This window comes from Osmerus eperlanus, chromosome 1 (assembly GCF_963692335.1).
Source record: "Osmerus eperlanus chromosome 1, fOsmEpe2.1, whole genome shotgun sequence".
In the NCBI taxonomy this organism is placed as follows: domain Eukaryota; kingdom Metazoa; phylum Chordata; class Actinopteri; order Osmeriformes; family Osmeridae; genus Osmerus; species Osmerus eperlanus.
This window is the reverse complement of record NC_085018.1, coordinates 24,540,090-24,566,169: the sequence shown is the minus strand read 5'-3', so window position 1 is coordinate 24,566,169 and position 26,080 is coordinate 24,540,090. Positions and strand designations below refer to the sequence as shown.

At 49.9% G+C, this 26,080-nt stretch overlaps 2 protein-coding genes across 2 annotated transcripts; both read left to right on the top strand.

The window, feature by feature from the left end:
* Positions 1-2,162: 2,162 nt before the first annotated feature.
* On the top strand, positions 2,163-19,993 carry ipo9 (importin 9). Its single transcript, XM_062472328.1, is given in 25 exon segments — positions 2,163-2,465; positions 4,378-4,439; positions 5,035-5,121; positions 7,509-7,710; positions 8,107-8,195; positions 8,505-8,591; positions 8,727-8,846; positions 9,065-9,165; positions 9,539-9,597; positions 9,825-9,976; positions 10,148-10,246; positions 11,978-12,084; positions 12,518-12,600; positions 12,603-12,656; positions 12,887-13,049; positions 13,321-13,547; positions 13,772-13,920; positions 14,176-14,304; positions 14,939-15,214; positions 15,729-15,895; positions 16,239-16,372; positions 18,135-18,254; positions 18,373-18,495; positions 18,764-18,840; positions 19,162-19,993. Coding segments are annotated over 25 exon segments (3,144 nt in total). The 5' UTR covers positions 2,163-2,299; the 3' UTR covers positions 19,273-19,993.
* A 444-nt stretch (positions 19,994-20,437) lies between these two features.
* Positions 20,438-25,953, top strand: shisa4 (shisa family member 4). The gene is made up of 5 exons (XM_062472214.1): positions 20,438-20,831; positions 21,914-22,091; positions 23,303-23,439; positions 23,767-23,967; positions 24,225-25,953. Exons 1-5 carry the CDS (start codon positions 20,753-20,755, stop codon positions 24,263-24,265), a joined length of 636 nt encoding a protein of 211 aa, XP_062328198.1. The 5' UTR covers positions 20,438-20,752; the 3' UTR covers positions 24,266-25,953.
* Positions 25,954-26,080: the final 127 nt, after the last annotated feature.

Below are 26,080 nucleotides of genomic sequence, written 5' to 3'. Positions count from 1 at the left end.
TTTAGTTCGTCCATTGACTCATTGGTTGAGTCTCCTCTGGTTCATGAAAAATAGGGTTTGAAGATTTTAAAAAAGAAATATGAAAAAAAAAAATACAAAAGCGGACACACACCCATAATCTGTGTAGTTGAAGGTATTGAACCCTCACACGATTTCACGTATATATATCTCACCTGGGAGTTCTCCTCAGATTTTCTTTGCAGTTTGTCACCTCCAGGAGAGAGAGGGAGTACTCTCTCATTCACATCTTAATTTGAACTCTTTAAAGACTGGGGGCAAATATCCATATGCAAAACATGCCTTGTTTCCACATACAACAAACAATTGAGGAAAAATAATTTGGACTCTGAAGTGTTAGGTTCTTTCATCCTGTGCTGTGTGGCTCAGTGTCTCCTTCCCGTGGTTCACACCTCCAACTATGTGCTCACCTCCATGCCCCTAATCACCTCCATGCCCCTAATCACCTCCATGCCCCAAATCACCTCCATGCCCCTAATCACCTCCATGCCCCTAATCACCTCCATGCCCCTAATCACCTCCATGCCCCTAATCACCTCCATGCCCCAAATCACCTCCATGCCCCTAATCACCTACATGCCCCAAATCACCTCCATGCCCCTAATCACCTCCATGCCCCTAATCACCTCCATGCCCCAAATCACCTCCATGCCCCTAATCACCTCCATGCCCCTAATCACCTCCATGCCCCTAATCACCTCCATGCCCCTAATCACCTCCATGCCCCTAATCACCACCATGTCACTCATTACCTCCACGCACCTAGCAATCACCTCCATGCTACTAATCACTTCCATGTCGGACTGGAATTGAATCATGGAGGCTAGTTATACCATTAGGTTTACACCATCTGGGCTTGTATGGGGGTGGGTACTGTGGGTTCATGTATCTTATAGACCCAGACAGAGTTGATTTACCCCTTTAATAATTGGGCTCACCCACTTTCCAAATTCCAACTGAACCAGTTTCATCACCATGCAGATGATAACTTTACAACCCCCCTCCCTCCTCCTCTCTCTTTAGACATCAGCCTGTGTCACCTGCTTCTGCACAGGCGTTTGTGTCACGTAATGACAATTTAATTCAAAAATCCAGATATTTATATATTTATGTGTCCTGAAAAAAAATCCGTTTTGGATAACAGAGAGCAAACCAGGTCCTAACTCTTACGGTGTAGTGAACTGCATGAAGGGTGTTTCCGTTTTCAAAATATTTACGTTGGAAAAAAACAGATTTGACGGAGAACTATTTGTTTAAAACACCTGTCTCGCTCTCCTGTTGTCCTGGCCAAACTCGCTGCAGCAATAAGTGAGTGTAATTTTAGCACCAAAAAACACCTTTTTTTTTCTTTCTATTTTTGCATTGTGTTTTTTGTTTTTTAAATGTTTGTTGCTTTTTCCATTTGTCTAACAACTCCTGTACATTTTGTACAAAGACTCAAATAACAGCTATAAAAGCAGAGTGTAACACTGTCTGAGTATGCTAATTGAGATTACGAATTTGACCAGGTGAAACAATAGGAAAGGTAATACAAATATAAGATTGTCTTTGTGCCAGCTAGCAACATTCCTATATTACACACCGTGTAAGTGCGTCATTATACACCACAGTGCTTTCATTGACTGTGCTTCGAGTCGCCCTACAGAGAGAAGGCCATCGAAGAATCTTAAGGAGATACGGCATTTTTCTACGGGTCAAATGCCGTCTGTGTCCCGGTACTCTCCAGAATGAGCGGCTTTTTAGCTATTAGAAAGTTATTGTACTGTTTTATGTTTAGGCCATTTAGGGGAAACGTCTAACTTTTATTAAAACGTGCTGGATATCTGGCAACGTGTGGCAACATCGACAGAAGATAGCTTTATCAAGGTCAATTTAGCAAAAACGCAAAAAATGCAAAGAAATGTAGCCTACATAGAAACACATCAATAACATGACATTAAAACAAACAAATAAGTCTGAATCAATAACAAAACGGACTTGCCTCATTGCACGCCTGACGGGCTGGATATTGCTTTTATTTAGATAATGCAACATTGGCGAGACAGCTTCAGATAGAGAAGGCCGGGGTGTTTGGCCATATTTAGAAAATATTAAGTGTTTTTTTAAAGCCCCCCCAACCCAGAAGATGGAGCTAATCTGTGAAGCAGATGCACGAGACCGACGGAACATCCTCTTCCGTTGGTCTTCCCCTCTGCAAACTTCCATCCATTGGCGCGCTCCAGTTTACTGCTCCCCTCCCCGGTAGACCGAAACGGGCTGCCCAGGTTGTACGGGTGACAATATGGCAGGCATGAGTGCGGCGGGTCCTAGGCCGGGTTCGGCTTCTGGACCGGTCCAACAAGGACTGAAGGAAGCTTTAATCGAGACCCTGACGGCTATTTTGTCGCCTGTGCAAGAAGCGCGAGCCGCAGCAGAAGAACAAATTAAAGTGTTGGAAGTGACAGAGGGTAAGAGCGAGCTAACTTCAGCGAGAGGGTAGGATGACAGCAGCAAGCTTCGCATGTACATTGTGGCCTTAGGAATGGCGACACATATAAATACTTTCATGCGTGATCGTTTTTATTTAATTGGCTATATTCTAGCCACTATTGTAGTCTAACTATATGGATAACTACCACTAGTACAACTCAAACTAATACTGTAGATAACTAGCTCGCTCTTATGTGATTATGCTCCACAGCTAGCCAAGTAGCTAATGCAAGTTGACTGACGCCGTCATCATTACCCTATCTAGCTACCTGGCTTATTGGACAGCTGGTTAGTGTGTGTTGTGTACAGGAGTTTGTCCAGTAATTGTTATATTGGCTAGCTAGCTACTAGTACTGTAACTTCAAGCAACAGTACGGCTAGCTTGGTTGGCTAACTAGCTAGCTACCATCCATGCGGATCCCACTCACTGAAACTGCTGGCTACACCCTCACAGTTGAATGTGTGCTGGCTCACTTGCTCCCAGCAAACCTGGACGTTTTATTAAAATTAAAACAGGACCATTCTTGTACGCTTTTTAAAAACAGTGGCTGCTAGCGTCGCTCGTGCGAGGTCAGAAATACTGTCGTCATGACAACCACTAAATTAGGATGGACACTTTTCCCGCGAAGACGGCTCCCGCTGTCCTCGTGGGTGGCTTTCCAGCCTACTGCCTTGCAGACGGCACCACACTGAACTTGGGATGACATGTCTATTGTCTGATTATTACCCACATTAAATCCAGTACGAATCAATGAATTAATTCATTTGTGGCCGCTCAAGAACCGTCGGCTTAGCTGTATAGTCATAGGTTAGCCAGCTCGTCTCGATCGTGTGTGTAGTCATTCAGTCACGCAATACATCCTTGTATAATATGGCCTATGGCATGGCCATAAGGACAGTATGCAGTGCTTTTGTCCCAAACTTTTCTCTGGTGCTGCTAAACGGCTGATTGTGCATGCTGTCTGGTTATACTGGGGTGTCCCCTGGTCTCTTTCAGAGGAAGGATGTATGGGGTCGTCAGCATTAGCATTGTCTCCCTGGCTGTGATGTCACCTTCTCTTTAATCCACTGACTGAGAGTAATGGCACAGGGATGAATCTCACTGTCCTTCTCCCTGTTCTGTCTCGCCCCTCTGTCTCTCAGCCCCCTTCCCCTCTGTTACCCCCCACTCCCTCCCCCTGCTCCCTCCCCCTGCTCCCTCCCCCTGCTCCCTCCCCCTGCTCTCTCCCCCTGCTCTCTCCCCCTGCTCTCTCCCCCTGCTCTCCCCCCCTGCTCTCTCCCCCTGCTCTCTCCCCCTGCTCTCTCCCCCTGCTCTCTCCCCCTGCTCTCTCCCCCTGCTCTCCCCCCCTGCTCTCTCCCCCTGCTCTCTCCCCCTGCTCTCTCCCCCTGCTCTCTCCCCCTGCTCTCTCCCCATGCTCTCTCCCCCTGCTTTCTCCCCTTGCTCTCCCCCCCTGCTCTCTCCCCCTGCTCTCTCCCCCTGCTCTCTCCCACTGCTCTCTCCCACTGCTCTCTCCCCCTGCTCTCTCCCCCTGCTCTCTCCCCCTGCTCTCTCCCCCTGCTCTCTCCCCCTGCTCTCTCCCCCTTCTCTCTCCCCCTGCTCTCTCCCCCTGCTCTCTCCCCCTTCTCTCTCCCCTTGCTCTCTCCCCCTGCTCTCTCCCCCTTCTCTCTCCCCCTGCTCTCTCCCCCTGCTCTCTTGACTATAGAAATGTCCCAAAGCCGTGATTTACATCTGTGTGGCTGGACCATGATAAAACTTGGACACTTGTTTTAAATGCCTGGGCAGGGCGATGGCACCTCTGTCCTGTTTGGTGTGTGTGTGTGTACTCTACAGTCTCATCTCTCCATCACTGACACTGTGCTGATTCTGTTGCCATGGTTAATGTGTTGCAGAGTTTGGAGTCCACCTAGCGGAGTTGACTGTGGATCCGCAGGGAGCTCTTGCTATCCGTCAGGTGAGGACAACATAACCTTAGCTGCTAGCGCTAGCTATCCTTCAGGTGAGCGCAGCATAACCTTAGCTGCTAGCGCTAGCTATCCTTCAGGTGAGCGCAGCATAACCTTACCTGCTGGCGCTAGCTATCCTTCAGGTGAGCGCAGCATAACCTTACCTGCTAGCGCTAGCTATCCTTCAGGCGAGCGCAACATCACTGCAGGTCTGTGGTCGTTGCGTGCGAGTCAGAGGACCCTAGTTCGAACCCAGGTGTGGGCAAGTGGAGGAAGTGATACTGACGAGCGACGCCATGACACCCTTGTCTCAAATATTCTTTTTCTCTATCCTCTCTCTCTCTCTCTCTCTCTCTCTCTCTCTCTCTCTCTCTCTCTCTCTCTCTCTCTCTCTCTCTCTCTCTCTCTCTCTCTCTCTCTCTCTCTCCTTCTCTTCCCCCTCTCTCTATCCCTCTCCTCCTCCCTCCCCTCTCCTCTTCTATCCCTCTCCTCCTCCCTCCCCTCTCCTCTTCTATCCCTCTCCTCCTCCCTCCCCTCTCTCTATCCCTCTCCTCCTCCCTCCCCTCTCTCTATCCCTCTCCTCCCTCCCTACCTCCTCTTCAGCTGGCCTCGGTCATCCTGAAGCAGTATGTGGAAACTCACTGGTGCTCCCAGTCTGAGAAGTACCGTCCACCAGAGACGTCAGACAGGGTAAGAGACCAGCAGCTGTCCTTACGTCAACAAACAACAAATACACAACAAATACCACCCTCTCACCCACTGTAATACTGCCCTACCACCCCCCTCACCCTGCTCCACTGTAATACTGCCCTACCACCCCCTCACCCTGCTCCACTGTAATACTGCCCTACCACCCTCTCACCCTGCTCCACTGTAATACTGCCCTACCACCCTCTCACCCTGCTCCACTGTAATACTGCCCTACCACCCTCTCACCCTGCTCCACTGTAATACTGCCCTACCACCCTCTCACCCTGCTCCACTGTAATACTGCCCTACCACCCTCTCACCTTGCTCCACTGTAATACTGCCCTACCACCCTCTCACCCTGCTCCACTGTAATACTGCCCTCCCACCCTCTCACCCTGCTCCACTGTAATACTGCCCTACCACCCTCTCACCCTGCTCCACTGTAATACTGCCCTACCACCCTCTCACCCTGCTCCACTGTAATACTGCCCTACCACCCTCTCACCCTGCTCCACTGTAATACTGCCCTACCACCCTCTCACCCTGCTCCACTGTAATACTGCCCTACCACCCTCTCACCCTGCTCCACTGTAATACTGCCCTACCACCCTCTCACCCTGCTCCACTGTAATACTGCCCTACCACCCTCTCACCCTGCTCCACTGTAATACTGCCCTACCACCCTCTCACCCTGCTCCACTGTAATACTGCCCTCCCACCCTCTCACCCTGCTCCACTGTAATACTGCCCTCCCACCCCCTCACCCTGCTCCACTGTAATACTGCCCTCCCACCCTCTCACCCTGCTCCACTGTAATACTGCCCTCCCACCCTCTCACCCTGCTCCACTGTAATACTGCCCTCCCACCCTCTCACCCTGCTCCACTGTAATACTGCCCTCCCACCCTCTCACCCTGCTCCACTGTAATACTGCCCTCCCACCCTCTCACCCTGCTCCACTGTAATACTGCCCTCCCACCCTCTCACCCTGCTCCACTGTAATACTGCCCTCCCACCCTCTCACCCTGCTCCACTGTAATACTGCCCTCCCACCCTCTCACCCTGCTCCACTGTAATACTGCCCTCTCACCCTGCTCCACTGTAATACTGCCCTCCCACCCCCTCACCCTGCTCCACTGTAATACTGCCCTCCCACCCTCTCACCCTGCTCCACTGTAATACTGCCCTACCACCCTCTCACCCTGCTCCACTGTAATATTGCCCTACCACCCTCTCACCCTGCTCCACTGTAATACTGCCCTCCCACCCTCTCACCCTGCTCCACTGTAATACTGCCCTACCACCCTCTCACCCTGCTCCACTGTAATACTGCCCTCCCACCCTCTCACCCTGCTCCACTGTAATACTGCCCTACCACCCTCTCACCCTGCTCCACTGTAATACTGCCCTACCACCCTCTCACCCTGCTCCACTGTAATACTGCCCTCCCACCCTCTCACCCTGCTCCACTGTAATACTGCCCTCCCACCCTCTCACCCTGCTCCACTGTAATACTGCCCTCCCACCCCCTCACCCTGCTCCACTGTAATACTGCCCTCCCACCCTCTCACCCTGCTCCACTGTAATACTGCCCTACCACCCTCTCACCCTGCTCCACTGTAATACTGCCCTCCCACCCTCTCACCCTGCTCCACTGTAATACTGCCCTCCCACCCTCTCACCCTGCTCCACTGTAATACTGCCCTCCCACCCTCTCACCCTGCTCCACTGTAATACTGCCCTCCCACCCTCTCAGCCTGCTCCACTGTAATACTGCCCTCCCACCCCCTCACCCTGCTCCACTGTAATACTGCCCTCCCACCCTCTCACCCTGCTCCACTGTAATACTGCCCTCCCACCCTCTTACCCTGCTCCACTGTAATACTGCCCTCCCACCCTCTCACCCTGCTCCACTGTAATACTGCCCTCCCACCCTCTCACCCTGCTCCACTGTAATACTGCCCTCCCACCCTCTCACCCTGCTCCACTGTAATACTGCCCTCCCACCCCCTCACCCTGCTCCACTGTAATACTGCCCTCCCACCCTCTCACCCTGCTCCACTGTAATACTGCCCTCCCACCCTCTCACCCTGCTCCACTGTAATACTGCCCTCCCACCCCCTCACCCTGCTCCACTGTAATACTGCCCTCCCACCCTCTCACCCTGCTCCACTGTAATACTGCCCTCCCACCCTCTCACCCTGCTCCACTGTAATACTGCCCTCCCACCCCCTCACCCTGCTCCACTGTAATACTGCCCTCCCACCCTCTCACCCTGCTCCACTGTAATACTGCCCTCCCACCCTCTCACCCTGCTCCACTGTAATACTGCCCTCCCACCCTCTCACCCTGCTCCACTGTAATACTGCCCTCCCACCCCCCCTCCAGGCCAAGGCAGCGATCAGGGACCTGCTCCCCGGGGGTCTGAGGGAGGCCATCAGTAAGGTGCGCTCCAGCGTGGCCTACGCCGTGTCGGCCATCGCCCACTGGGACTGGCCAGAGGCCTGGCCTCAGCTCTTCACTCTGCTCATGGACATGCTGGTCAGCGGGGACGTGCACGCCGTGCACGGGGCCATGAGGGTCCTCACAGGTACACACACACACACACACACTGGTCCTCACAGGTACACACACACACACTGGTCCTCACAGGTACACACACACACACTGGTCCTCACAGGTACACACACACACACACTGGTCCTCACAGGTACACACACACACACTGGTCCTCACAGGTACACACACACACACTGGTCCTCACAGGTACACACACACACACTGGTCCTCACAGGTACACACACACACTGGTCCTCATACACACACACTGGTCCTCAAACACACACACTGGTCCTCACACACACACACACACACACAGGTCCTCACAGGTATACACACAGGTATACACACACTCACATCCTCATAGGTGCACACACATGGGAGTAAATAAGTAGTTTTAAGTTCTGAGTGACACCTGTCTCTGCAGAGTTCACCCGAGAGGTCACAGACACGCAGATGCCCCTGGTTGCCCCGGTGATACTGCCAGAGATGTACAAGATCTTCACCATGGCTGAGGTGCGGGTCCAGATCTGTGTGTGTGTGTGTGTGTGTGTGTAGTGATACTGTGTTTTGTATGTGTGTAGTGATACTGTGTTGATGTAGGTGGTCCAGAGCTGTGTGTGTGGAGGAAAATGGTGTTTTGTGTGTGAAGTCATCCCTGCCGTGTGTGATGTCATCCCTGCCGTGTGTGATGTCATCCCTGCCGTGTGTGATGTCATCCCTGCCGTGTGTGATGTCATCCCTGCCGTGTGTGATGTCATCCCTGCCGTGTGTGATGTCATCCCTGCCGTGTGTGATGTCATCCCTGCCGTGTGTGTGTTGTAGGTCTACAGTATCCGTACGCGTGCCAGGGCCGTGGAGATCTTCACCACCTGTGCCAACCTTATCTGTGCTATCGAGGAGCTGGAGAAGGTGATGTCACACACACACACACACACACACACACACACACACACACACTGTCTCACTTCATCACACACACACTCTATGAATCTGAGGGATTGTCTTTATAACTAAACTGTTGTGTGTGTGTGTGTGTGTGTTCAGGGGGCAGCCAAGGCACTGATCTTCCCTGTGGTGCAGCAGTTCACGCAGGCCTTCATCCAGGCGCTGCAGATGCCCGATGGAGCTTCCTCCGACAGCGGCCTCAAGATGGAGGTGCTGAAGGTGAGCCGCAGGGAATCCTGGGAGATGGAGTCCTAGAAGGCTATCTGTCTGGTTAGCAGAGCCTGGGGCCTGTCTGGGAGTGTTTGACGTGTGTGCGAGGGGCTGGGTGTGTAGATGGGAGGGGGGAAAATTGTGATACTCATAATCCTGATCTCTCCTCCCTGCTTCCTTCCCTCTCCTCGTTCTTTCTCTCCTCTCCCACTCCCTTCCCCCCCCAGGCAGTGACGGCTCTAGTGAAGAACTTCCCCAGGCCCATGGTGTCGTCTATGCAGCAGATTCTGCCCATCGTCTGGAACACCCTGACGGAGAGCGCCGCCTTATATCCTTCTGACTCCTCCCTCTTGTCCCTTGGTTCGCTTTTCCTCCCTCTCTCTTTATCTCTTTATCTCCCTCCCTCTTTCTCTGTCTCTCTTTCTCTGTCTCTCTCTTTCTTTCTCTCTTTCTCTCCCATTCCCTATTGTTCTTGTTCTCCCTCCCTCACGTCTGTGTCACCCAGTCTGATAAGAAACCATCAGGAAGCAGAAAAACCCAGAGCTGGAGTTGTGCTCATTTAGAACTGAAAACCTTTTTGAGGCTTTTCACAAAGCCTGTTTTAGTTTTAAAACTTTATCCATTCAGTACTGAAGGCCAGGATGGATGGAAGCCAGCTTGTTGATGTGGTATTGTCTGGGATGACCTTAACCCGGTGTTACCTATGTGAGGACAGAGGTCAACTACACAGAGGAGGTGGACGATCCTGTGGACTCTGATGGTATGGACATGTTTATGTTTCATTCATCCTGCAGATCCTCTGTCCTCTCCACCCCCCTGTCCACCCCCCCTGTCCACCCCCCCTCTCCACCCCCCCTCTCCACCCCCCCTGTCCACCCCCCCTCTCCACCCCCCCTCTCCACCCCCCCTGTCCACCCCCCCTGTCCACCCCCCCTGTCCACCCCCCCCTTCCCTCCAAGGGTCTGACCTGACGTGTTTGTGTTCCAGGTGAGGTTCTGGGCTTTGAGAACCTGGTGTTCAGCATCTTTGAGTTTGTTCACACCCTGCTGGAGAACAGCAAGTTCAAGAGCACAGTGAAGAAAGCCCTTCCTGACCTCATCTACTACATCATCCTGTACATGCAGATCACAGAGGACCAGGTACACACTGCACCCCAAGGGGAGGGGGGGTCTGAGAGTGTGTGTGTGAGAGTCTGAGTGTGTGTGTGTGTGTGTGTGGGGGGGGGGGGGTGTATGTGTGTCTGAGGTTTTGAGCGTGTGTGCATGTGCCCTTTAGCATGAGTTCCTCATCCTGTGTGTGTGTGTGAGCAGATCAAGGCGTGGACAGCGAACCCCCAGCAGTTTGTGGAGGATGAGGATGACGACACCTTCTCTTACTCTGTCAGGATCTCCGCCCAGGACCTGCTGCTGGTCAGTCTACAGACACCTAAGAAATCACAGCATTACACGTCACAGAAAAACCAAACATTAAAAACATTCAGTTGTGTGTGGCGTCGCTGCTGCTATGGGGCTTGGTGTCCTGAATGGTTTCGCTCCAAACTCAACCTGTCATATTTCCTTTTGTTACGTTGTGTAAACTAACCATGTTCCTCAGGCATGTTGTGCTTTCACCGCGAGCGACAACAAATAAATAGGAACAGCGTCCGACAAGTACGGTAAACGGTTCACATTTAGCGACAATGTTGCTAGATTTAGCAACTTTTCACCTTCCATAGTGACAAGAAATCATATCTAACGAGTTTCTGCTACTTTGGAAATCTGTTTTAGTTGTTGAGCAGCAGCAAAATAAATGTAATTTTATTTCCCTGTTGTTATAACCACCAATCATGTTGGCACAGCCACGCTCTTGGATTCAATGGTTTACTTTTGTTCATTTGTGCTGAAAAAAACATTTGTTTTTACAACATTTGTTGTATGCTATTTTTTTTTTATGGGTCACAGACACTCTTCCATTCTACATTTTGAATCGTGTTGGTTACCGGTCGTTAACGAGTGTCGGTTATCGGAATTTTTTTCTCCAAAATGAGCATCCCTAATTCCGATAGAAACAAGGCAGTCGAACTGATTTAGTCACTGACGCTAGCTGACTTTGCTTGTGAAGTGGAGGCAGTCAGAGTTAGAGAATTAGTTGGTCCTGGGTATCGATGTCTGCATAACACTACCCAGCAGACTGGTGTTTGATGTTAACAAGTTGATATAACTGATCTGGATTTAAGTCATATATAAATGCTCATAATCCTTTATAATCCTAAATCTTCTGTAAATGATCTTGTGATCATCTGTCAAATGCTCTAACCGCTGAGCTACAGTGTCCCAGGCTTGTTTCTCCTGAATGGTGCTCTTGGCTTCTGGGGGGTATTCCAGAAAGCAGGTTATGCAACATAACTGTGTAAGTTAACCCACCAGCTGATTCACAATGTTGCAGCAACCTACTGGCAATGTTGCTACAACGCTGGGTGTCACTGGGGAGTTAACTTACCCGTGTATGTCACATAACCTGCTTTCTGGAATACCCCTCTGGTGCATGGGTTTAACCTGAATGTTTCCTCCTCTTCCTCCTCCTCCCCCCTCCACTTCCTCCTCCGCCTCCTCTTCCTCCTCCTCCCCCCTCCACTTCCTCCTCCGCCTCCTCTTCCTCCTCCTCTCCCTCCCCCTCCACTTCCTCCTCCGCCTCCTCTTCCTCCTCCTCTCCCTCCCCCCTCCACTTCCTCCTCCGCCTCCTCTTCCTCCTCCTCTCCCTCCCCCCTCCACTTCCTCCTCCGCCTCCTCTTCCTCCTCCTCTCCCTCCCCCCTCCACTTCCTCCTCCGCCTCCTCTTCCTCCTCCTCTCCCTCCCCCCTCCACTTCCTCCTCCGCCTCCTCTTCCTCCTCCTCTCCCTCCCCCCTCCACTTCCTCCTCCGCCTCCTCTTCCTCCTCCTCTCCCTCCCCCCTCCACTTCCTCCTCCGCCTCCTCTTCCTCCTCCTCTCCCTCCCCCCTCCACTTCCTCCTCCGCCTCCTCTTCCTCCTCCTCTCCCTCCCCCCTCCACTTCCTCCTCCGCCTCCTCTTCCTCCTCCTCTCCCTCCCCCCTCCACTTCCTCCTCCGCCTCCTCTTCCTCCTCCTCTCCCTCCCCCCTCCTCCGCCTCCTGGTGTGGTTGCCAGGCGGTTGCTACAGAGTTCCAGAATGAGAGTGCAGCAGCTCTCGCTGCAGCCGCCACCAGACACCTGCAGGAGGCAGAGCAGGCCAGGAGCACTGGCAACGAGCACTGGTACACACACACACACGCATACACCAGACACACACACACCAGACACACACACCAGACACACACACACCAGACACACACACACCAGACACACACACCAGACACACACACCAGACACACACACACCAGACACACACACCAGACACACACACACCAGACACACACACACCAGACACACACACACCAGACACACACACACCACAAGACACACCAACACACACACCAGACACACACACCAGACACACAACACCAGACACACACACCAGACACACACACCAGACACACACACACCAGACACACACACACCAGACACACGCCTACACACTCTCATCAGGGACACACCTACACACATATAAACACATTCATGAGTTCCCCCACACACACACACACACACACACACCACACACACGCCTAAGAATGGTTGTAACCCCCCCAGGTGGAAGGTGCACGAGGCGTGCATGCTGGCGCTGGGCTCCGTTAAGACCGTCATCACGGAGAACGTGAAGACTGGGAGGATCCAGTCGACATGCACGGCTTCCTAGCCGGAGTCATCCTCGCAGACCTCAACCTGCCCGGTGAGTCTATCATCCACCTCCCTGAGACTCATCCCCTGAGCATGTGGATGAGGCAGTCACATGATTTTACGAGGGCTTGATCCGACACAATGCATGATCAGAATGGCTGATAAATCCCATAGATCCCATGCAATGTATTTATGATTTTATTTGAGAAAAAAAATCCAGGCTATTCATTAAACCTTTTTTTTATTTTTTTACTGCCCTCACTGTCCCCCTCCTGCCCCCAGCGGCCTCCCCCTTTCTGCTGGGCCGGGCGTTGTGGGCGGCAAGTCGCTTCACGGCGGCCATGTCTCCTGAGCTCATCCAGCAGTTCCTCCAGGCCACGGTCAGCGGGCTGCACACCTCCCAGCCCCCCTCCGTACGAATCTCTGCCGTCAGGGCAATCTGGGGGTGAGACCAACTCTGCTGTACTCCACTGCACTCTGCCCTGCTTGACTACACTCTGTAAAACACTACTGTACTCTGCTACACTCTCTAATATGTACTCTAGTTTTCTCTGCTATACTCTGCTCTTCTGTTCTCTAGTCTATTCTATCTGCTATATTCTACTTTTCTCTACTGCTGACTATAATAGGAGGGCAGTTCAGGTAGCAGGACTGACTGTGTGTGTGTCTTCCTCTGTGTGTGTGTGTGTGTGTCTTCCTCTGTGTGTGTGCTGCAGGTACTGTGACCAGCTGAAGCTGTCTGACAGCACCCACGTGCTGCAGCCGTTCCTCCCCAGCGTGCTGGAGGGGCTGGTGCAGCTGGCGGCCCAGTTCAGCTCCGAGGTGCTCACCCTGGTGCTGGAGACTCTCTGCATCGTCTGCACCGTCGACCCCGCCTTCACCACCAGCGCCGAGAACAAGATCTGCCCCCTCACCATCGCCATCCTGCTCAAATACAACAACGGTAACTCTTCCTTTTTCTCCTCCTTCCTCCTCTTCCTTCTCCCCTTCTCTGAGTCAGGCTGTTTAGTTCCAAGGTGGATCTCTCCTCTTACCTCTCTACATCTCTCTCCCCTCCTTCTCTCACACCACTCCATCTCTCCCCCTCCTTCTCTCCCCTTCTCTATCTCTAAAACCTCCATCTCTTCCTCCCCCCTCCCCCTCCATCTCTCTCCCCTCCCCCCCCAGACCCGGTGGTGGCGTCCCTGGCCCAGGACATCTTCAAGGAGCTGGCTCAGATCGAGGGCTGCCAGGGCCCCATGCAGCTCCGACTCATCCCCACGCTGGTCAGCATCATGCAGGCCCCGGCCGACAAGATCCCTGCTGGACTCTGCTCCGTGAGTCTCACACACATACACACACACTTACTCCCCCCACACACACACACCCACACTTCACACTTACCCCCCCCACACACACACACACACTTACCCCCCACAAACACTCACTCACACACACACACACACACACACACACACACACCCTTACCCCCCCCCCCCCCACACACACCCACACACACACCCTTACCCCTCCGCACACTCACACACCCACCCACACACACACACACCCTTCATACCTGTGCTGGTCCACAGACGGCCATAGACATCCTGACCACGGTGGTGCGTCACTCCAAGCCGCCCCTGTCAGAGCTGCTGGTCTGCCAGGCCTTCCCTGTGGTGGCCCAGTGCACCCTGCGCACCGACGACAACACCACCATGCAGGTAGGGAGGGGGGAGGGAACACCACCATGCAGGTAGGGAGGGGGGAGGGAACACCACCATGCAGGTAGGGAGGGGGGAGGGAACACCACCATGCAGGTAGGGAGGGGGGAGGGAACACCACCATGCAGGTAGGGAGGGGGGAGGGAACACCACCATGCAGGTAGGGAGGGGGGGAGGGAACACCACCATGCAGGTAGGGAGGGGGGAGGGAACACCACCATGCAGGTAGGGAGGGGGGAGGGAACACCACCATGCAGGTAGGGAGGGGGGAGGGAACACCACCATGCAGGTAGGGGGGGAGGGAGGGTGGAGGGGAGAGAGGGATGGATTTAGGACAGAAAGACAAATAGAAAGAAATTATTAGTAATACTGGTTTATCTGGTCAATATCAGTCGGTAGACTTTATGGTCCTGAAGAAATCTTCCTGTGTGTGTGTGTGCGCATGTCCCTCCCTCCCTGTGTGTGTGTGTGTGTGTGTGTGCGCATGTCCCTCCCTCCCTGTGTGTCTGTGTGTGTGTGTGTGTGCGCATGTCCCTCCCTCCCTGTGTGTGTGTGTGCGCATGTCCCTCCCTCCCTGTGTGTGTGTGTGCGCATGTCCCTCCCTCCCTGTGTGTCTGTGTGTGCCTCCCTCCAGAACGGCGGGGAGTGTCTCCGTGCGTACGTGTCGGTGGCCCTGGAGCAGGTGGGGGGCTGGCGTGACGAGCAGGGCCACAGCGGGCTGTGGTACGTCATGCAGGTGGTCAGCCAGCTGCTGGACCCGCGCACCTCCGAGTTCACGGCGGCGTTCGTGGGCCGGCTGGTGTCCACGCTGATCTGGCGGGCCGGGACGGAGCTGGGGGAGCAGCTGGACCAGATCCTGAGAGCCGTGCTCAGCAAGATGCAGCAGGCCGAGACTCTCAGCGTCATGCAGGTGGAGACAGGCGTCCGCCGCTCCCTGCTCTCCTCTTCCTCCTGACACACTCATACTCCTCTTTTCTTCTCTTTCTTCTTCCTGCTTTTTTCCCCCCTTCTCCTAATTCTTTTTTTTTTTTTTTTTTTTTTTTTTACTCCTTCATGGTATGTTTTTACTCCTTCAATGAAAGTCTAGTGAAACTGTCTGTGTCTCTCTAACTCTTTCTACCTCCTCTCCATCCCTCCCCCTCTCCTCTCTCTCCCTCACCCTTCCCTCCCACCTCTCCTTTCCCTCTCCTCTGCCCTCCCTTCCCTCCCTCCCTCTCACCTCCACTCTTCCTCCTCCCTCCCTTCTTCCTCTCCCACTCCCTCCCTCTCCCCTCCCCTCTTCCTCTCCCACTCCCTTGCCCCCTCTCCCCTTCCTTCCCTCCCTCCCCCCTCTCCCCTCCCCTCCCTCTCCCCTCCCATCTTCCACTCCCTCCCTTCCCTCCCTCCCCTCTCCCCTCCTCCCTCCCCTCTCCTCCTCCCTCCAGTCTCTGATCATGGTGTTTGCCCACCTGGTCCACTCCCAGCTGGATCCTCTGCTGGAGTTTCTGAGCAGCCTCCCCGGCCCCACAGGGAAGCCTGCGCTGGAGTTCGTCATGGCTGAGTGGATGGGCCGCCAGCACCTGTTCTATGGCCAGTACGAGGGCAAAGTCAGGTGAGCTGCAGCCTGGCCCAGAAACCACACCTGCAGCTGGGTTAGCTGAATGTGTTTTGCTGTTTCCTCCTCCTCTGCCTCCTCCTCATGTGTCTGGACCAACCTTTTCATAGGTAGTGGATAGATGGATAGAAATATGGATAGTGTATGTATGTTTGAATCCAATGACTAGTATTTAGATAAGTATATAACTGAGTGTATATTATATATCTCAAGCTTTTTTACTATTCCTGCTAAAAGCTGTCATATGTATGTAGCCTGTTCTATAACAAAGTGTATGTATTTATACATAGTGTGTGTGTAGTATGTTGTTCCCTCTGACTGCCGTGTGGTCCTCCGGCAGCACGGTGGCGCTGTGCAAGCTTCTGCAGCACGGCCTCAACACCAACGACAAGCGGCTCCAGGATATCATGGTGAAGGGAGAGGAGATCTTCACCGCAGAGGAGGGCATACGCACACGATCCAAGTCTGCCAAGAGTAAGACCAGAGACTAGGGGCTTACCAAGACCAGAGAGTGTAGGAGTTTAGCAAGACCAGAGAGTCTAGGAGTTTAGAAAGACCAAAGAGTTTATGAAGACCAGAGAGTCTAGGAGTGTAGGAGGACCAGAGAGTCTAGGAGGACCAGAGAGTCTAGGAGGACCAGAGAGTCTAGGAGGACCAGAGAGTCTAGGAGGACCAGAGAGTCTAGGAGGACCAGAGAGTCTAGGAGGACCAGAGAGTCTAGGAAGACCAGAGAGTTTAGGAAGACCAGAGAGTTTAGGAAGACCAGAGAGTTTAGGAAGACCAGAGAGTTTAGGAAGACCAGAGAGTTTAGGAAGACCAGAGAGTTTAGGAAGACCAGAGAGTTTAGGAAGACCAGAGAGTTTAGGAAGACCAGAGAGTTTAGGAAGACCAGAGAGTTTAGGAAGACCAGAGAGTTTAGGAAGACCAGAGAGTTTAGGAAGACCAGAGAGTTTAGGAAGACAAGATAGTTGAGGAGTTTAGGAAGATCAGAGATTCTAGGAGTCAGGTGGCTGAGCGGTTAGGCAATCGGGCTAGTAATCTTACGGTTGCCAGTTCGATTCCTGGCTGTGTAGTAGAGTCCTCATCAAGTTTTTTTTTTTACCTTTAGCAACTTTCTTTCACAAAAACAAATTCTACCTTTAGAAAAAACAGTTGAAAACTTATTTTTTCACACACAGTGAAAGGAGAGGACAGGATTTTTTTTCAAAAATATATTTTCAACCTTTAGAAACTTTTTTTTTTCGAAAATATGTTTTTCAACCAGTTCCAAAAAAACAGTTCAGAACTTTTTTTTCACACACAGTGAAAGGAGAGGAGTTTGTTTCAAAAGTTTTTTCCCCAATGTGCTGCCTTTACAAACTTTTTTTGTAAATCCTTTTTTCGAAAATATATTTTCTACCTTTTAGAAACTTTTTTTTCGATTAGTTTTTTTTAAACCAGTTTAAAAAAAGAGTTCAAAACGGGGTTTTTTCAAAATAAACTTTTTCACCCACACATAAAGACACAATAAAGATTCTAAATTTGGGGGGGGAAATATGAGGCCTTCTGCCTTCGTAGACTAGCTTACGTTAGTTGTGCGTGATGATAGCGAGGAAATGAAAAAATAAGTGCAATGACAAGAAATAATATTGATCAAGCCGCCAAGCCAAACTAAAGTAATGAGCCTGGCTTGAAAATGTAACAAGTAGAAAGTACAGATATTTGTGTAAAAATGTTAAGTGTAACTAAAAAGTTTCCAGAAAAATGTATGTAAAGTACAGTAACAAAGTATTTGTTACTTCCCATCTCTGAAGCTCGAGACCATATATATATATATAAAGACTAGATGTCTTATGGCGGAGTCTAGACTTTTTAAATGACCATAACTTGCTCAATTTTCAACCGATTTTTAAACGGTTTGGTTTGTTTTCAACGTCAGAGATGTCGTTATGCCACTGCATACTTCTATTCTATATTTAAAAAAAAAATAATAATTATTCATAAGTATGCAGTGGCAACTCTGACGTTGATAACAAACCAAACCGTTTAAAAATCGGTTGAAAATTGAGCAAGTTATGGTCATTTAAAAAGTACATGTAGCATCAACACAATGTTATGGGTGAGCGAGTTGACTGTAGCAAGATGGCCGCCATGTGCGAACGTTCGACTCCGTTGTCCGGTAACGCGGACGAGACATCTACCCTTTATATATATCTATGCTCGAGACCAACAGTGACGATGTTCCTCACCCTCCCAGATCCCGAGCGCTGGACCAACATTCCGCTGCTGGTGAAGGTGTTCAAGCTCATTGTCAACGAGCTGTCGTCCGTCGTCGAGGCCAACGCAACCAGGAGCGCAGCAGCAGACTGGAGTCAAGGTACCCTGACCTCCTGAATCTGTCGACCTCTGAACCTGTCGACCTCTGACCTTGTGAAAATGGGCTTTGCTACCCTGGAACGGTTCACATGACTAATGACGAATGTTTGGGTTTTTAGAGTCCGGTGGCATGTGGGAGGAGCAGGACCAGGAGGAGGAAGAGGAAGATGAGGAGGAGGATGAGGAAGATCAAGGTTTGAGTGGACAGCTGCTGTCGGATCTCATCGCCTCCAACAAGTATGGTGAGCTGATGAACTTACAAACACCGCATGGAGAGGGGGAGGAGGGGAAAGGATATTTGGACCGTTGTATATAGCAACAATCATGGTGAGATGTTGAGAGATTGGCGATGAGCAGTATGATAGGGGGAGCAGAGGAAAGGCAGGAAGTATTTTGCTTTCGAAAGAGGGTTGGATGGAGGAGGGGGAGGGCTCTGACTTGATGAAAACTAAAGTTTTAGAAGCCCTGCACTGAACAACTGTCACCTGACCTCCAGTACTGTCTCCTTAGATGAGGACTACTATGAAGATGATGATGAAGAAGATCCAGATGCTCTAAAGGACCCCATATACCAGATAGACCTCCAGGTAGGACTCCATATACCAGATAGACCTCCAGGTAGGACTCTATATACCAGATAGACCTCCAGGTAGGACTCCATATACCAGATAGACCTCCAGGTAGGACTCCATATACCAGATAGACCTCCAGGTAGGACTCTATATACCAGATAGACCTCCAGGTAGGACTCCATATACCAGATAGACCTCCAGGTAGGACCCCATATACCAGATATACTTCCAGGTAGGACTCTATATACCAGGTAGGACTCTACATACCAGATAGACCTCCAGGTAGGACTCCATATACCAGATAGACCTGATGTTCTTGTTGTCGCTGTGTTCTAGGCCTACCTGACAGACTTCCTGACCCAGTTTGCCCAGCAGCCCTGCTACAGCATGTTCTCAGGTCATCTCAACGAGTCTGAGAGGAGAGTCCTGCAGTCCATCGGCATCTAACCTTTGACCTCCCAGACCCCCACCCTATCCCTCACCCACCCAGATCCTTTCTCGCTCTCTCTCACACACACCCTATCCCTAAGTCTCTCCTGCCAATGAATTTCCGAACCTTGAGATTCTGACTGACTGCTGAAAGGGGGTGACAGAGGAGTAAATGTGAAAGAGGCAGACAAGCACTTATCCACCTCCTCCCATCTCCTCCACCTAGCTTGAACAAGGAGGGTGGAAAGACAGGAGAGGAGGTGAAGGAGGTGAAGGTGGAGAAGGAGGGAGATCCATGTTGCTCTTAGAGGACGAGGGCATTGTGGCGTGTGTCTCCTCAAACCTGAGGAGCACTGTTAAGGGTTTGGAGATCTGCTGTGGGACACGAACCACCAACGATGACTTTCTGTGTCCCATTTGTATCTTGGCCCATTATTTTTGTGCTTCTGTGAAAAAATAACTACACGAAAAAGACAAACTTCCACCAAGAGGCAAAAAGAGACCATGTTGATGGACGATTGGAGAATCTTGACTCTCCGAGCTGAGGAGAAACATTGGGGGCCTTATTTTACGAAAGAGTTGACTTTTCGGATTGGAAGGAGGACTTTTACTTCAGCGGTTTCTAGGTGGGTATGAAGGATTCACACTGTTGTCATGGTGACTCACACAGCCTCGTCATTTCCTTGTACCTGCTGGAGTTTTTGGATGAAATATAAATAAAAGCCCTTGTAGGACACCATTTTCCGATTCTCTCATTTTTGTATTCTTCCGTCTGGGGAATGGGAGTGTCTCTGGTTGGAGCATTTGTCTATTTTGGAGTTGACGCAGCTACAAATCCTCCCCTCTAGGCTATGTCGCTTTTGGATAAAAAATAAATAAAAACAAGTTAACAGGAGATTGATAACCCACTGTCTCGATCCTTCAGTGTGTGTTATTCTATGTGCAGCAGATATTTCAGTGTCGTTTCTTTAGCATATATCAGGCCGATGAAGATGACAGTTGCTGTGTGGGAGTTGAATGTGTGCTACAATATATGCCAGAAATCTGTTGAACAGAATTCGAAGGATTAAAAAAAAAAACCTTGGTATTCCATTTAAAGACAGGGTTTTGTCATTTTATTTTATCTCGTCTCTGACACACGTAGACTAGGCGTAAACCTGTCCAGAAAAAAAAGACGAAAAAACATTCTACCAAGTGCCCGTTAGAATCTGGGGTATGTAACGTTCCGCTTCCCGTCGCGGTGCACGGGCGGTGCTAGGAAACCGTTATTTGTCTCATCCGACCCCCGGTGAACATCGTCACAAGCGATGTGTCATTCTCCACAGATCCTGTTGATCACGAACCCGGTTCCCGCTTGGCATGTAGTTCCACGCTCGGATGGAGTATGACTTCGACGACATCGAATACCATTTCTACTCGGTCGTAGAACAGAAAAATACAGTCCCTTTCCCAAGCATCATTTATTTATATTTAAATCGTTTTTTTGAATAGTTAGGCCATGTTTATTAAAGGAGGTAAAATGTCTCTCGTCGCCATGGCTTTGCCGGTGCTGGTCATCCTTCTCTCCGCCTGGCAGGGTAAGATTGCAGCGAAAAATTCCCATTGGAGTAGGCCGCACCACTTCAGTAGGAATAAGTGTATCGCTACATTTACCCATATGTAAAATTGTATGTTACATAGACTGTAGCTGAAATCACAGTTACAACGTTCGAGTCATACAATTTGATTATGCGTTTACGAATAGATGATAGGTACAATTATATAACCTTTCCCACGGTTTGTTAGCTATATTTAACAAAAGCTATTCCAGCAAAATCCATTGGCAACGTTTAGTTGTCTAGTTTTCAGGGCAGCAAATCTCATGTTCGCCCGGATAGTAAGAGATATCTGATACGACCACGTTAAATATTTGAATGTAACTGTATAGGACTAATTCGAAGAGGGTCAAGATTAGCTATTGGTAACATAGCCCATGTGTGCTAGCACTATACCCGTTCAAGCGGTGTATCTGAATGTCCAGAACGAATGTATTTCACGTAAAATGATCTAAAACAGACAGTTGTTGAAGAACAGCGTCAACAAGCAAACGTTCCATGAATAATATTTACAACTCGCCATGTAAATATTAGTTTGACTGGAGCTGTTCAGTGCTCACCTGAACAGAAGGCCCGTTAACCCAGTGAGCTGTGAAATGTAAATACACCGTTAACACCGTACCTGCCTCAGCCTTGTCCGATGTTTGGTCAGTCACCTTGACGATTTGTAGGCTATCATGATTGAAACTTGACTATAATCTATTGTCCAACATAGCCTAGGCCTTTTTTTATTGTGGTTTGTTCTGCTTTCTATAAAGTTAAACCATTGGTGAATCTCCTGTTGTTCAGTGAACATAACATACCATTGTGTGTGTGTGTATAATTAATGCATCTTGTGTGTGAGTCTTTGGATATACTTCTGTGTGTGAGTCTACACTATTAGTGTGTGTGTGTGTGTGTGTGTGTAATATGCTGTATCAGTGTGTATGTGTGTGTGTGTAATATGCTGTATCAGTGTGTGTGTGTGTGTGTGTAATATGCTGTATCAGTGTGTGTGTGTGTGTGTGTGTGTGTGTGTGTGTGTGTAATATGCTGTATCAGTGTATGTGCTCTGAAATCTGCAGCGAGTGCTAACGAGGACTGCCTGTGGTATGTGGACAAGAATGGCACGTGGCACAACGGCTTCGACTGCCCGCTCATCACCTTCTGCTGTGGGAACTGCCACCGGCGCTACTGCTGCCTGGACGCCTTCAAGATGATCACGGAGAGGGAGCAGAAGAGATGCATGCTCTTCCAGTTCAGGTAGGCACTGGACGGTAACGGGATAACGGGACGGTAACGGGATAACGGGACGGGGGGGGGGGTAGAACTGTTCAGGGGGGTGTAGAAGGGTTTGGGGGGGTGTACTTCAATTATGGGGGTGTAGAACAGTAGCCTGGCTCTGCCCTCCTACGTACTTCCGCTCAATTTTGTTTTTGCTTCTGTACTAGGTCTGGGATTTCGGTGTATTAGTCGGTTTTCCGGAAAAAAAAAATTGTAGGTCCAATCAGCGAACAGAGGGAGTGGCTGAGAACGATGACGTTGATGTCGTGCACTAGTTTGAGTTGTAGTTCAGTAATGGCGGTGGAGAAAGATGTGAGCGAAGCTATTCGGTCTGTTGTGGCAACGCTGCCGAATATCCTTAAGTTAAAGCTGGAGCAAGAACAATCCTTACTGAGTTTTGTTGGTGGCCATGATGTTGTGGCCCTCCTCCCCACAGGGTTCGGGAAAAGTTTGATTTTCCAGCTATGGCAGCTAGCTCTGTTACAGTAGTGGTGAAGGAGTTGGCTAAGGCGAACGCTAGCGACAGAGTACCCGCCTTCAAGGAAGTTAACGCTTGTCAATGGAGCAATCCCAGACCCTCTGTACAAATGAAATGTACGAGGGTCTGGTTAGGACCAGGCTAGTAGAACAGTACCTAGGGTATGGAACAGTTCAGGGGGGTGGACTGGATCACAGTGAAACGATGATCAGAAGGGACACGGCTCGTCCCTGGTTTAATATTGTAGATGATTATACTTCTGATGGTTATTGTACCTGGAGAGAGACACAGGGTGGAGAGGCAGTTACAGAGATGTTAAGAAAGTGGGATCTGATACTTAGTATGTCCTGGATGGGAAGACTTCTGTCTGGAGACCTCACGTAACCATGGAAATGGACTAGATAACCATAATGGTAATGTTTTTGTTGTTCAATTATAGGAAAACTAAAAATAAGTGTCTATTTCGAGCCTGTTTCACCTGTCTGGTTGCTGTATGTCTGTTAGGAGACAGATGCTTGTCTAGTGTCTGTATGTCTATTTTAGACTAATCGACACTGCGGTTTTATCATCCAGTTCTGGAAATTTGTCTTTGGTTTAACAGATTGGATTGAGTTTAAATTTAAACATAGCAAAGAGTGTGTTGTGTGTGACATGTTGCATGTGTGTGTGTGTGTGTGATGTATGTGGTGTGTGTGTGACGGTGTGCCCCCAGCCCCACCACCATCGCGGGCATCGCCTCGTCCATCCTGCTGTTCGTGGCCGTCATCGCCACCATGGTGTGCTGCTTCCTCTGCTCCTGCTGCTACCTGTACCAGCGCCGTCAGCCTCGGGGACGGACGCCCTACGATGGTAACACACACACACACAAGCACACACACAGACAAGCACACACACACACAAGCACACATATTACATTTAGTCATCTTATCCAGAGCAACTTACAGTAAGTACAGGGACATTCCCCCGAGGCAAGTAGGGTGAAGTGCCTTGCCCAAGGACACATTCATTTTTTTATGCACGACCAGGAATCGAACCGGCAACCTTCTGATTACCAGCCCGATTCCCTAACCGCTCAGCCACCTGACATATGCACACATTGTCCACATATGTTATCTCCTGGGCACGGCAGCCATCTTGTTTCCCTCCTCCACCCCTGGTTAACACCCTGTCTCTCAGCCCACCAGATCCCCATGGCCAGCTACCCGGTGGAGCCCCTGTACGATGCCTACGGCAAGCCCCTGGTCATGCGGCCCGACTACACACACCATGGATACCCAATGGCCCCTCAGTACCCCGGCATGGCCCAGCCGTATCCCATGATGCACCCTGGGCCCTACCCTCCGTATCCAGTTGCAGACCCTGGTTACAACCAAGGAGGTAAGATGGCCGACGCGTGTCTCTGAGTGACAAGGCGACAACATCGTCACCCTAGTCTAGGTTGAGTATATCAGCATGGTCGAACGTGTAGTGCATTCGGGCGTCTACTGGTTGGAAATATGAAGGTTGAGGCTACAACGTTGTCACAACAAGGAAATTTAGATTTCATGGGACAAGCGTTCCTCACTTTAAATTACTGTAATGATGCAAGCTTTTTCTGTGTCTGTCTGTCCGTCCCTCCCTCCCTCCTGTCGCAGCTCCCCCGCCTTACTCTCCCCCCCAGTACCCTGGGCACTGACGGGAAGGCCTCCACGCGACGAGGCCCGAGAGAGGAAGAGGAGGGACTGCACCTGAAGGCGTTAGCTCTGTGTGTCCGGTGGGCTGGGTCTGAGGAGGTTAACCACAAGCAACAATTGTGGTTAAACAATCCATGTTTTATTTTGATGTTCTTCAGAGAGAGCTGCGCGTCGGTTAAATGACTCCCTCGGACGTTTGGTTCATACTGACTCTTTCATGTGGATATCGGAACACTCACCAACCTACACACACACACCCCGACCCACACACACTCACCAAACTACACACACCGACCCATACACACACAGACACACACAAACACCCCAGGTATCCTAAGTGAGTGAGCCAGCAGCATTACATCACCAACAGGGGGCTCCAAGGTACAGCTTCTAGCTGTCTCACTCGACACCTCCCTCAACACAATGTGACAGCCTCATAAAATGTGACTATTTATCTTTTTGTTCGTTTACACCTGAGTGGTGGTGAAGGACAGGAGTTAAGACGTGTAGGTGTGTGATGTCACAGTGGCATTGTGTGTCACATCACCATGGAGATGGAATATGATGCATAGTCTCTGTAGACAGTACCTCCCTCATGCCACACACAATATAAATACATGTACCTTTCAGCTTGCAATACTCACTGCAAGTTAACACACTGAGGTAAGCGACTTAGCTCAGCTTAGTCTGTACGTTGTAACAAACCGCCATTAACTTTAATCGTGAAACCAAGGTCAGGAGCATCTCTTGATATCTTTGTCAGGTAGCTCTGTCATTGTGTCTAGCTGTCATAAGGAAGTTTATTCTCCGAATACATGACCTCATTTCCTGTCTCAAACCAATGGCTGTCCCATTTTACAGAGCATATCCTGCCTTATCTCATTGTGGAAACCCTTTTCACCTATTTTGTAAAGGAATACAGATTAATGTTTTACTATATTGTAAGAGTTTACAATTTTAACAATATTAAAATTGTTGAAATGTTGGAATACTGGAATACGTTTCAGAACTTTACCACAACCATAAAAACTTTATTTAGAACTTAAGTTTGCTGTTATGACTGTTTAGACTCATTGTTGCAACTGCAAGCTAACTTTGTAAGAAGTTTGAATTCTTCTGTGTTCAGCATGTGTTGTACAGTAGTTACTTCTTGTAGGTGACCTGAGAAGCACTTTTTTCTGATTCTGATACTTTATAGTGCAATGTGTTGCAAAAGGTTCAAGTCTGGTCAACTGAGATTACACTGATGTTTAAAGGGATTCCGAGAGCTGTTCAAAGAGATTTTAAATAAAATAATGATGTTCTGAATCAGTTCTACAGTCCTTACAGGCAACCACGGTATGTTTTTAAGCACAAATTGGTTCAGCAGTGAAAGAGCTATCTTTGTAAAATTTTACGGCTGTAGTCCTGAACTTGAATTGGTCATGTTAACTGTCCATATGTACAGAATTATGATCCCTGTATGTACAGTATAAGAAGTTGAAAACTGGAATTTTTTGAACTGCTGACAGATTTGAACATATATTTGCTCAAATGTTTTTCTTTCAACTAAAGATCTATCTCATAACAGGATATAACTGTTTTTGGAACTGGTTTCATGGTTGTCTGTCATCGGCTGGTTAGTATGACGCTGTAATATATAGTATGTGAAGTCTTCTTTTCTAATAACAATAAAGTATAACTTTGGAATGTAAAAGACTACTGCTCTTATATCGCTCCAAACCTAGAATCATCCTGTGACTTTAACCATACCTATGGTTCTCTTTCCTTTCTATCATGGTTATCTTAACATTACAAATTTGTATTTTTGTTTTCTG